Below are 13,328 nucleotides of genomic sequence, written 5' to 3' on the forward strand. Positions count from 1 at the left end.
GGATTTTAATTTGGCTAGAAGTGAATACCACCATAACATTAAATACAAAATTCTCTTTACAATGCAGTTTTATCAGATCTAAATAATCATTTCGATGAGCAAATCTTGATTGAAATCGATTTTCAAATTTGTTTGTTGCGCCTTGTTTTTCAATTTTAATTTTAAAGAAATTTTGCCAAATCAGAACAATAATTTTGGCATTATAAGCGATACCAACTTTTATTCTGCATTACAAAATTTTAAATTATATTAAAGCAGCTTGCAGACTATAAGGTGTTCTAACAAGGCATAACTCTTGACTCTTGTTTGTGCTAACAAGTCCAAAATAGCAAGTTAGAGAAAGTAAATATAGATGGCTCGATCTGTTCCAATTTTGCTACCCTTTCCCTGAAAAACCTGAAGGTAACCCCAAAAAAGGGCATTTTTGTTTAATCAAATTTTTTTATTACATAGTAAATTTAAACCATCTTAACCATTTCTTAAAAAATTGTATCCTGGAGATAATTTTAATTGAATTTTTGGAAATTACTTTTATTTCATATTATTGAATTCTGGATAATTAATTGAAGGTAATCTAACAGTAAATAACAAATTTCAAAAATTATTTTGATTTTTTTAAACATTTGTCTCAAAGTTTAAACAAGTAATTTTTCGCGATTGCCTGTTGCATATATTTGATTTAATAAATTGTTTTAAATTTTCATAGCTATAGTTATAAGATGTACCAGAAATTTGATTGCTTAGAGCTCTACATTTGTTGTGAAAACGTTTTTAAGAATATATCTAATGTGATGCAAAGATGATTGGAACTGTATAAATTTAAGCGTTTTTGGGTATTCGTATAGCAAAAATAATTAATCAAGTAAGAAAGTCGTTCGTTCAGTGAGACGCAAACTGATTACGCGAACACACGGCAGCCAAATGATCATCAACGAGGGAGAGAACGAGTGGCTGCGAGAAATATTTTATCGGCGCGCCTCGCCGTGTCAAAGAATAAATTGCATCTCTCTCGGCGAAAACGAAAGATCGGCGGCGGCGGTGGCGCGTGTGTAAGTTTGCTGTCATTTGCAATAAGGAAAAGTTGCTTCCCCCGGCTGGGTATATATTCGTACGTCTAATGAGTGTGGCACTTAATCAAAGGGCCACATAGGTCAGAAAGCTTAGTGCATTATTAATGACTCCCACGAGGGCTGACTCAGGCAAAGAACAACTTTATATTATGCGCTGCCTCGTTCGTTTCGTTCTTTCACCCGCGCGCCGTGGGTCTCCGCCGCGTCGTAATGAGTTTACTATGACAGATTAATTATTCACAAATTGCTATTTATGCGTGGCCGTCATTTATTCCCTCTCTGATTGCAGCACAGCCTCTCTCCTGCCAACTCGAGTTCTCGCTACACTTGGTCCTTACTTTTACAATTCACATTTGTACCCCGACAGTGTCGAGGGTCCCTCTTTCTGTGTATGGACGCTAATTTATTTTTCATTACGCTAATGTGTTTAGCGCGAGTCGTGAAATATAAATAATCATTTCAATGCAATGAATTCTCTTTGCGCGAGGGTTGACCGTGAGTGCGACTCATGTATTATTCTTTGAGCGCCAAAACGCAAAATTGTCGCTTTCATAAATTTTGCTCGAAAGTAAAAAAAATCGAATTTCTATAGCACGAAATTTGATAAAATTACAGAAAAATATGAAGCTTAATTGCGTATGATGGGAACAACCAAATAAAGAGCGAAATATAGGTGATGACATGAATTTAAGTTGTGTAATTTTCTTATAGAACATTTTGAAAAGTTATGATTTAAAAAAGAAGAATCTCTAGATTTAAATTAGCATTTAATTAAAATAATATAGATGAATTATATTTTTCTTCTTTTATGTTGTGTGTTTTTTTTTACCAGAAAAATGTGGTTTCATAATTTATTATGTACATGATTCCTTGATTTAATTACATTTGAACAAGACAAGTGTTCCCTTTTTATCTCACTCTGTGTCATAAATTTAATGTTTAAAAGTATTTTAGATAATAGAATGAGCTCATGAAGAAAGATTAATCTTCTGCACTTCAGTTAGTTATATTTACTTTTTTCACCATTTTCCTTCAATTCCTTCTTCCATTATAAAATACATACATAATTATCAATTATAATCTGGATTGGGATGACATTTGAAAATGTCACAAGGAATAATTGGAAACTGCTATTTTTCATTAGAAAATATTTAATGTGGCTTAGTAATGAGGACCTATATTTTTTCCTCTAAAATAAAATTAAAAGACATTTTTTAAAAGTATGTGGTAATGCAATTATAAAAAAGTACTACATACAATCATATATAAAATGAAATGAAAATAAATTATATTGCACGTAAAATTTAAAAATTTAAAATATTAAAACATAATCTTAAAAAAGGTACAATAAAATAACATTAATTATATTTTAAATTTAGTTGGGTAATTTAAAATTTGCTTTTAAAGTTAAATGAAATGAAATATATCTTAAATTCCTCCACTTCACTCGTCAACGGTTGCTTTCAATTTTACCTAATTAACGCAAGATGGTTTTAGTGTTTTTAATTTGCAAGCCGTTTCAGGATACCAAAAGAGCATCGGCCACTCTATTTATTTCCCATCTCATCGTGTGGCTTTCACGTGGTTGATTATGTCGGTTGTACATATGGACGCGAAAAAGGGCTGAGCAAAGGCAGGGTCCAGCTCTAGTAATGTACAAAAGAGAAGGAAAAGAAGAAGGAAAGCCGTGTCGGGTGGGCACGTGTGCACCTTCTCGGCCAGATATCTAATTGGCGACGGCAACGGCAACGGCAGTTAGCCGACGCAGGAAATTGAGAAAAGGCGATGGCGAGAAGCAGAGCTGGCGGATATGAAAAAAAGACTTTTGTTTTTTACAGCTAAGAAGAAGAATGCAATGGCGACTAAATTTAAAGTTTTAATAAAATGCTTATTATATAGTTATTAATAAATTATTATCTTTAATAAATACATAGACGTAAAAAAGATGGATGGCAGTTTTTTCTTTCCTGCTATTGCCCCTTAAAATAAAGAACTTGAAAACATTAAAATAAAATATCAAAACTGTGGCGAGACAGAGAATTATTGAAATAAATTTGAGAATTTTATGTTTTTTAATGTCAATTTCCATTTTTTGAATTCTATGTAAAAAAAAAATGTAATTTTAACAAAATATAATGTCGTTTTGTTCATTCTGAAACATTTATTTTCTCAGTTCGTCACATATGGTTTTGATTTTCCTATATGTTCAGATATATTGTTGGCTAAAAAGGCAACGCTTTTGCTTTTATTAAAACGAAAAATTAAGGGAACTTAAAACAATTTGTTTTTACCATAACTATGAAATAATCAAAGTTCGATTTATATCTGTAGAAGAAAATAACTGCTGAAGGTTTCGTTTATCAGCATTCGTTGCTCATTGTACTTAACAGGATTTTTAATTAAAAACGACCCTGATAGAAAAAAGGGCACGTCGCTAACATGTAGGGCATCGGCAGATAGAGCGGAAAAAACTCTCCAGTGGTGGCTGCCGTGGAAAAAGTGTTGTAAAGCAAGCGAAATTCTTATCTCCGCAGAAAGACAATTACTGCATTTCTCTCAGGCGGTGGCAGAGAAGTCGGCGTGCAGCGCTATCTCAAATCAAATTCCACGCGAAAGAGCTGAACAAAAAGTTTGGAAACTTTATATTAGATGTTCTGCCAGTATTTTGTTGTTAAAAGATTAAATAAAAAAAAAAGAAGAGGATGAGGACGGTGGCGGAGAGCAAGAAGAAAGGAAAAAGAAAGTGTGTGGAGAGCCGAGAGATAGACAGATAAGGTTGGCTGCCGCGCGCACTTTGAGGTTTTTGTTATAATAGAGGAAATGAAGAAAAGAAACTTGTGGCGAGAAAGGAGCGGAAAAAGCAAAGGGAATAAAAAAGATCAGAGGTCTACAATTTCTGTTGATGACCAGCAGCTCCGGAGCACAAGCACTTTTGGCTTCTTCCACTGATTGGAATGAGCCGGGGGCGAGGGCGGCCGGGGTCACTCTCTGTATTTTCGCTCCACTGGACCACCATTCTTATATATGTAGTCTTTTGTCTTGTCACCTTCCACCCCCGCCCTCTCCTCACAATGACACTTTTACGAACGAAAAGATTTTAACGAAATTAATACTTCATTCGGTTGAGACGTTGCCAGCGAACCTGAGCAAGCGAAAGGAAAAAAGAGCGACGCAGCCCGAAAGGTGCGGAAACTTTCTTGCTCGGCTGCTGTTTCTCCTTCATTTCGCCGATAATTCCTTTTCTTAAATTACTTTCTGAAGCTAGGCGAGAGAAGAAGGCATGGGAGAGAGTTGAGGAGGAAGCAAAGAAAGCAGCCCGCGTGCGAAACTTCAAACTGGCAGATTTCAACGCACAATAAAAGACGTGACAATTTTATTGTAATTTCTGATGGTCATGAAAGTTTTATTCTCATTAATATTTTTAAATTATATTAATGATCAATAATAAATGGAACATGCCAAAGAGCGATTATTAATTAAATTGGATATAATGACTTATGCGAGACAATGAATTGCAATATGGTCCAGAAAAATAAAAATTTAGCAGAGTAGCAAGCTTTCGTATTGATTATTTTTAAATAATTGACCTGAAAAGTTCGAAAAGTTCATAATTCTGCATTGATTAGATTTTTTTTAAAGCCACGCTAAAATACTGTTGTATTTGTAGTGGAAGTGAAAATTAAGATATATCCTCGATGAAAATATTATGTATATCATATTTTTGAGAGGTTTCTAATTTCTCCCAGAATTATTTGAATTTTATTATGCGCCAAAAAGTAAAAAAAGAAAATACAATTTTACAGACCTCTGATGCTCTGACTGTGAGAATTACTAAATATTGGCTGTTATGTTAATCAACGTTGATTTTGCAAAAAATTTAATTGTAAATAAATAGAGTTAGATAAGTAATCTAGCTGTTGTAAAGTTTAAATTTATTTAGTTTCAAACTCCATACACGGATTAATATTATTTTCAAGAAACGCTATAAATTTAATAAAAGATATTAAAAATTGAGAGAAAAAATACAAATTGTGTTTAAAAAGTATATAAAAAATAATTATGAAAAATATCATTTATAATCGTAATTAAAATTTATATTATGTCATAAATGATAAAACACTATAATTTTTAATATTACATTAGTTGCTATAATTCATACATGGATGCGCTCAACAATTTTGCGCTCGCGTTCATGGACAACACGATTGAGCTCATATTACCAGGTTTTTTAAATAATAATAAATATAACGAAAATTAATTTTGAGATTCCCTTGTCAAAAAACGAGACCGTTGGAGGTCGTACTCGAGGTTCGAGACCATGGTCTCGAGCGACCTCGAGTACGACCTCCGACGGTCTCAAACGACCTCATATTTTTACATGGTAAATTTTTAGGGGCAACGGTTGCCCCTCGGTCTCGAACGACCTCAAACGGTCTCGGGCGACCTCGAACGGTCTCGGGTGACCTTTCGTGTTAATTAATTGAAAACCATTAAGGGCAACTGCCCCTCTGGGTCAAACGGTCTGGAGACCGCTCGAGGTGGATCGCGGCCGCCCGAGGTGGATCGCGGCCGCCCGAGGTGGATCGCGGCCGCCCGAGGTGGATCGCGGCCGCCCGAGGTGGATCGCGGCCGCCCGAGGTGGATCGCGGCCGCCTGAGGTGGATCGCGGCCGCCCGAGGTGGATCGCGGCCGCCCGAGGTGGATCGCGGCCGCCCGAGGTGGATCGCGGCCGCCCGAGGTGGATCGCGGCCGCCCGAGGTCGCTCGAGACCGTTTGATCCAGAGGGGCAGTTGCCCTTAATGGTTTTCAATTTATTAACACGTAAGGTCACCCGAGACCGTTTGAGGTCGCCCGAGACCGGCCGAGGTCGCCGAGACCGTTCGAGGTCGATGGACACCTCCGAGGTCGCCCGAGACCGTTTGAGGTCGTTCGAGACCTAGGGGCAACCGTTGCCCCTAAACATTTACCATGTAAAAATATGAGGTCGTTCGAGACCGTCGGAGGTCGTACTCGAGTACGACCTCCAACGGTCTCGTTTTTGACAAGGGTTGTGACTATATTGTTTGTATAGCTTAATTTAACCATTTACAAGTTCCCAACCATTACTACGATTTCCGATCCTGAAGGTAGTGCTGACACAAATATGTAAAATGTACCACTTTTTATCAACATTATCGAGCTGAACGATATATTTTATTTCATTATATGAAAATTGTATTCTACAAGTGAGCTGGCGGAGTTACCGGCCGCTGGCCAGAGATGGCCTCTCCGATTCCACCCCGAATGCTCAAGGGAGAAGAAGTGCGACCGTGGTATAGTAACAAATACACTCGCTCACTCATCCCCAATTTTTCATCCGACGTGAGTAGAGTGAAATTCGTTCTTTCTCTCTTGCTCACTCGCCGGGCAGTAAAATTCTAATCATCAGGGAGAACGCACCGACAGCAAATAAAAACCCCCGACACAAGACGAACGAAAGCGGCGTAATTTTTCAGGATTTTCTCTTCGGAGCGGCGAGTTGCCAATACAAATTAAGCAGTCCGCCCGTGTTTTGTTCTCCTCGGAGGAAAAATAACAAAAGTTACACACGCACTGCACGCGGGGGTGGAAAAAATAAAGCGTATGCAAATCCCCGAGGCGCGTATATAAATAATATGCAAAATCGGTCGGAATGAAGCCTTGGATGGCGGAAGGCGCAGCGGGAGGTCAGCCGGAAATTATCTGTTTGCAGCCCTGCGAGCGGTGACACTAATGAAATCTATTGCCATACGCAGAATCCTTAAAAAACTAACTCGGGCCTTACTTGCTCGCTTGTTTATTCGTCGGCTGCCGCCGCTATATTAATTAAAGCGCAGGCAAACAGCCTCGCCTTTATTAAATTTTAATTGAAATTTCATTCGGAAGCTGCTCCGGCGTCGCCACCACTCTGTGTTGCTGCCGGCTGGGGATTTTTATTGTGCAAATAAATTAAGCATGGGACGCGGCAAAAATAAATTAAGAAAAGGAGCTTGAGCGGGGATTGCAGCAAAATGGTGATAAATTCGTAGTTCATGCTGCGAATGAAAGTGTGCACAAGAACTAATTCCAATGTTTGTAGCCTTCCAGTGTTTTGTTAGGTGCAACGATTCTGTTTTTTGAAAAGCTGAACATCAAACTTGATAGAACTTTTAAGAAATGTAAAATACGATTTCTTTTTAAAAATATGAATCGATTTTCTAATACAACAATCCAATGAAAGACTCATATTAGCCTATTCCCTATTCCTTTTAAAAATTTAATTGGAACTGCCTTAGCTGTTTTGCCAATATAATTAATTTTGATTCTATTATAGGTGTGATTTTAAACATCGAAATTATTAATCATATTATCATTCCATTATTGTATCTGCTGATTAAATCTACCTAAGGACAACGAGAGCCAAGAAAAATTTCTCTTTGTGAATGATTTTGAACAATTGCGTAAATTATATTTTTTTAAAGAAAATATTTTAATTAGATTTATAACAATTCGTAAAAAATACTGAAAAGCAGATAATATATTTGATTAAAAATCAAAATTATATAATAAATTAAAAATAAAAAAAAATTATAAAAAAAATAATATAAAATTAAAATTTTAAAGTTAAATCTTGGATTAAACAGTATTTTTTTTAAATTATTTTATTTTAAAACCAAAAGCAAATTTTTTGTTCACATAAAAGCATTACTGAAGGAACCTCTGACCGCAGCCAAAAGAACAATTCCTCAATCAACGCAGTCCGAAATAGCAGCGTTCGTTCCCCTCACGGTGCAATAATCATATTCGCCGTCAGTCGGAAAAGCGGCCGAGTGCTGGCAGGCAGATGAGTCCTGAGGGGTTGTTCTCGTTTGCTCCGCTCTTGCTCATCAACCTATAATGACCACGCGGCCAGCTAACTCCGTAATAAAACATCGGACACGTCTCTCATTCTGGTAATTCAGTGGCGTATCTATCGCTAGGACTGGGATTAACTTGCAGCTAACTGTAAATTTAAACGACTTCATTTTATTGTTTGTGCCTGCGACAGAGCTAATTAAAATCCGTTACACTAAATTTCTTCAAGTGCAGCATTGCACAAGATAAAGATAAATTGATTGCTAAATTTAGAAAATGAATTTGACAAGAAAAAAAAACAAGAAAATTAGCTTCGATGCCATAATTTTTATTTTAGCATTTTAGGACCCAAAAAAACTTAAGATTTAAGATAAGCTGTAAATTAAAAAGCCTGAAATCTTTTACTAATCTATTAATTAAATGTCCTTTAATATTGTTGTTTTAAAATAAGCTTGAAATTTACGAAAATAGAAAGAATTTAAAATTTTATTCAAATCTTGATCTTATTGATTTTATTTCTTTGACTGAAATTACAGTAATAATATTTCTTTTTCTCATTTTTACCAAGTCATATTTCTTTTTTAAGTTTTTTTTGTCTTCTGGTCAAAATCCACCCCAAGCCGCCCCTCAGTAAGTACGTCCGGCAAATGGTCAGCGCTCACAAAACTCTCACCAACTGCGAAAGTTATGTAGTTACATATCCGTATGCGCGTCGCAAGGCAGGGGATTCATTATTTTGGACAGAGTTATAGAACTTATCCAACTTGCGCCTCCGCATGGGAGAGCTGGCGGGGGTTGCGCGCAGTGACCAATGTCCACCATTACACCCTCTCTCACCCCAAATGGATAATCTGCTCATGCACATTTAATACCGAGAGAGCGGGCAAGTTTGCGAGAGGCGAGAGCAGAGTGAAGAACAAAAATATATGTACACGACCCTTGGTATGAAAGTCGTGTATGAGAGGAAAGGAGGTAGCGCGCGAAATTTATTGCGCGCCGCCGGCCTCGCACTGCCCGCCGAGAACAAGAAAGCATGAAGCGCATTATAAGAGCGAAGTGTGTAAGACATGGATCCGGCGGTCCGCTCGAGAGAGGGTTGGTTGGTCAGCACATTATATTGCAGCCAGTTGTTCGCAACATGCCATTATTCTTCCTTGTTTACGCTCTGCAGGAATTTCCTTGACTTGAAAATAATAGAAAATTGCTATTTTCGCTTCGCTCGCGCCGACACGCTATAAAAGCTATAAATTATCATCCTTCAGTTGTATGCATGCCAGGCGAAAGGCGCAATTAATCATGGGGCTGAAATTTAGCGGAGGATTAAAGCCCTTTCTCGACGCCAGTCGCTTTGGGGGAGAAACTGCAGCCGGCTGTATAAAGGCCTAATTGCAGGGCTAACCACGCCGACTTGAGAAGCAAAAATTGTATTTTTCTTCTGGAATTCTTAAAATAAATAATAATAATATAATAATGCTCATGAAAAGGAAAGTTTGTTTGAAATATTTATTTAATTATTATTTTTGTCAGTCGCAGTTAAGTCTGAGAAAGTAAATTGCATATAAACAGTTGCCAATTTAATGGCTATTGAAGACAAAATTTTTTGATATATCTGATATTTTTAGCCTTTGTTAAGAATTCAATGATAAGGAGAATAAATATTTATAAATTGTTGAGTTTGCGGTGTTCCTAAAAGCTTTATTATTTACTGATAATGAAATGACTGTGTGCAGAAAACAACTCAAACGCTGACTCGACTCCCTGCTTTTAATAAGATTAATTCAGATTTCTTATCTTTGATCGATAAAGATCACGTGAAATATGAGATGACATATATAAAATCGTGATGCTCCTTTTTTTTGTCAGTAAAGCATATTTTCGCAATCAAACCGGTCGGCAATTATTATGTTGTGGCTCCTTCCCCTGTGGCTTAGTGTCCCTTTGGGCCTTCTGGCCTCTTTGCTGGGACTGGCATTTTACTTTCTGACCAACCAGTTTGACCATTGGAAGAACAAGGGCGTCAAGTATGTGAAGGGAGTGCCCTTTTTTGGATCTCTGTACAGTTCCATGACCCTGAAGGAACACATCGTGATCAATCTGAACACCATTTACAAGCAGTTCCAGGAGGAAAAGTTTGTCGGCTGTTTTCAGGGACGCAGGGCATCTCTTATTATTAGGGATCCTGAATTAATAAAAAATATCACCGTGAAAGATTTCTCGTATTTCTATGATCGTGGAATCAAGGAAAGAAAATATATATAAAAATTTTTATTTCAAAAATTAATTTAAAATAACTAATAGGTGCATGAAGAAGCCGATCCAATGGAAGCCAAAAATTTATTCAACCTCGAAGGTAAAAAATGGAAGGAAATGAGAAGCAAACTATCTCCAACCTTCACATCGGGGAAGATAAAAATGATGACGCCTCTGATGGAGGAGGTGGGCCATATTCTTCAGGCGCACTTGGACGGAGTTGCAGAAAATGGACAATCATTCGAAGCAAAGGTACACAAATTTCAAGGTGCAGAATTTATGAGCTCTAAATTGAGAATTCTCGCAGGACTTGGCCTCAAGGTTTACAACTGACGTAATTGCAAGTTGTGCATTTGGAGTCAAATGCAATTCGATTGAAAACCCAAACACTGAATTCCGAGTTAAGGGCAAAAAATTGACCGAACTTGATTTTTGGAAAGCAATTAAGTCGTTTATTATTTTCTTCTTGCCGGAAGTAAAAAAAATATACGAAAAAAGATTTATATTAATCTTTGATCTCTACATATATTAGGTTGGTGTAACACTGAGATTTGCATTTATTGATGCAGAGTTGACAAATTTCTTCCGAAAAATGGTCCAAGACGTGATGGATATTAGAAAGAAAACTGGCCAAATCCGCAAAGATTTCATGCAGTTGCTGATTGAACTGAAAGAAAAGGGTTCGATCTCGATTGAAAATAAGGAGGAGGAGAAAGAAATTAAAGAATTAAATGGATTTGGAACGACCCACAATAGCACAAACAGTATTTTTATTGCTGTTCAGATATGCTATCAGATATAAAGTTGTTTACACAATTTTCGCAGAACTGACGCACGATGATTTGACTGCTCAAGCCACTGTCTTTTTCTTGGCTGGTTTTGATACTTCTTCGACGCTGATTTCCTTTGCAAGTTTAGAGCTCGCCGCTGACCAAGAGGTCCAAAGTAAACTTCAGGCTGACATTGACCAGGCTTTAAGCAACCACGGAGGAAAGCTCTGTTATGATGCTTTAAAAGAAATGAAATATTTGGATGCCATCGTTCAAGGTGAAAATTAAAAAAAAGTTATATTTTAAGTCGTGCTGATTTAATTTTTAGAAACTCTTCGCAAGTACCCACCAGCAGGAAACTTGATTCGCATCTGCTCCAAAAACTATGTCATTCCTGGAACGAAAGTGCAAATTGATGAGGGAACTCCGCTGATAATACCTGCGTACTCTCTGCAGAACGACCCCAAATACTTCCCGAACCCCGAGAGGTTTGACCCAGAACGATTCACGAGTGAGGACGCCCTACACAAGTATCAATATCTGCATATGCCGTTTGGAGAAGGTCCCCGCCAATGCATCGGTAAAAAAGTTTATTTTCCTGTTCATAAATTACAGTTGTTATTTTAATTTTCAAGGCAATCGTTTTGCATTGATTCAGTCAAAAATGGGGATAGCCACCATTTTTAGCAAATATGACGTGACATTAGCAAAGGAAACAAAATATCCGCCCACATTTGATCCCAAGCAGTTTATTCTGGCAGCTGAAGGGGGTATTTGGCTCAACGTGAAACCTCGCAATGAAGGGTGAATAAGGGACATTTTTTTTACTAAATAAAATAAAATAATATTTTATCTGAAAAAAAAAAATAAGTCGTAGTTTTAATATTAAATTGATTTTTCACACCAATTAAAAATTTATAGGAAATTATCTAATTGTAACATTAGTTCTAGAGCAGATACACATATTTTTTATCAGAAAAAAAGTAAGTAACATGCAATAATCCTTAAATAAAAAAAATAATTCAACGTTCTTATTTTTAATCGCATTTTTGTTGTTCTTTGAAAATCAACGAGAGTGCAGCTTATAATAATAATTCCGTTTCGTTAAATACTAAAGCAAGTTGCGTTTAAATGAAGATAGGCAAGTTACATGTCATAAGAGCCTTACAGGTTGCATAAAACTGCATTCTGCAGGCGCGAAGGAATTTTATAGCGCAAATAAATTTAAATTTCTGTCTTTGTCATGGAACTGCTCCTAGTCCACAATATTTGCTATTTATTTCTAGCCAAAGTAGAAATTAAAATACCTAAATTAACAATTTAATTAAAACTTAATAATTTATACACATATATTAAATTTGTAATTTTCTTCAAATGCACAATGTCAAGAAGGAATGATATTCCTGTTGAATAAGATGAATTTATTTTTATTGATTGCATTATTTTTCAAAGTTTCGTTTCGTTGGGCCATTTTTCGCAGCACTTTGTAATGCAATGGTGCACGAGAGGCATTCTTGAGTTAAAGAAGCGTACGATAACACCCTCAAAAGCCACCTGTAAACTTCCCCTTTGCATCGGCACACGGAAAGAATGGCCCCGCACAGATGTGGGCGAGCAGAGCGATCGTATCTGGCATTGCTGAGGAGCAGACACACTACTTTTTCCTTCGGCCTCATTATTGATTTGCTCTTTTAGCGGTACAGTATGTTAATGTGTCTCTAGTTGGAGAGGCTCTTTTTGTCCCTTTCAGCAGCGGCAGAGGAAGTAGACGAGCGAGCTGTTGCTACTCGTCGCACACATGCATCGGGCATGGCATAGAATAGGGGCTCGCAAACACACTCGCAAACGACCAGAGCGAGCCAGACGGCGAAAGAAGCGGAAAGGCAGACGAGAATAATCCTCTGCGAAACACAGACCGAGCTTTCCTCCTTGAAATTTACAGTTAAATTTTTGCCAAAAGTATTTTACGGAAAAGGTAAGAAAATAATTTTCCTTATTTTTGTAACTTGGAAATTTAAAAAGCGAGTCGTGTAGGAATTTTTCCACGAGGGTGGGTTTTCGCGGCGGGGGCAGGTGCTGCTGCCGTTGGTGCGGGGGTGGCCGGGCTGGGCAGATCATCAGGGGCCGGAAGGGGCAGAAATTGAAGAAATGTATCAGAGCGCAATAGAGGGGAGAAAAATGTGTATAGCGGTGGCGGAAAAGCAGCGAGAGGAGAAGGGCATTTTTTGAGGGTGGAAAAGACCAAAGACAAGGGGTTGGAGGGGTAGAGGGCGAGCCAAGGAAGTGGCGGCGTGCGCGGTATTGATCCACCTAAGGCCGTTCGCCAATCGCAGCCCGTTATGATATAATATCATAGCTCAGCATTGGCGCTCGGTCGGCGGCCAAT

The 13,328-nt window shown here is 37.6% G+C and overlaps 1 protein-coding gene across 1 annotated transcript; it reads left to right on the forward strand.

Annotated features, from left to right (window-relative positions):
• Positions 1–9,761: 9,761 nt before the first annotated feature.
• On the forward strand, positions 9,762–11,796 carry LOC132202368 (cytochrome P450 6j1-like). The gene is made up of 7 exons (XM_059629236.1): positions 9,762–10,161; positions 10,219–10,424; positions 10,480–10,647; positions 10,705–10,936; positions 10,998–11,219; positions 11,271–11,522; positions 11,578–11,796. The coding sequence occupies exons 1-7, from the start codon at positions 9,825–9,827 to the stop codon at positions 11,748–11,750; spliced, it is 1,590 nt and encodes a 529-aa protein (XP_059485219.1). The 5' UTR covers positions 9,762–9,824; the 3' UTR covers positions 11,751–11,796.
• The last annotated feature ends 1,532 nt before the right edge of the window (positions 11,797–13,328 follow it).

This window comes from Neocloeon triangulifer, unplaced genomic scaffold, assembly GCF_031216515.1.
Source record: "Neocloeon triangulifer isolate White Clay Creek 2 clone unplaced genomic scaffold, ASM3121651v1 ptg000015l, whole genome shotgun sequence".
NCBI classification, from domain to species: Eukaryota; Metazoa; Arthropoda; class Insecta; order Ephemeroptera; family Baetidae; genus Neocloeon; species Neocloeon triangulifer.

Bases quoted from the DNA above. Each gene is read 5' to 3' on its own strand.
- LOC132202368 (XM_059629236.1), top strand. From the start codon at position 9,825: ATGTTGTGGCTCCTTCCCCTGTGGCTTAGTGTCCCTTTGGGCCTTCTG. The intron at 10,937-10,997 runs GTATTTTTATTG...CAATTTTCGCAG, and splicing joins GACCCACAATAGCACAAACA to AACTGACGCACGATGATTTG. The intron at 11,523-11,577 runs GTAAAAAAGTTT...TTAATTTTCAAG, and splicing joins AGGTCCCCGCCAATGCATCG to GCAATCGTTTTGCATTGATT.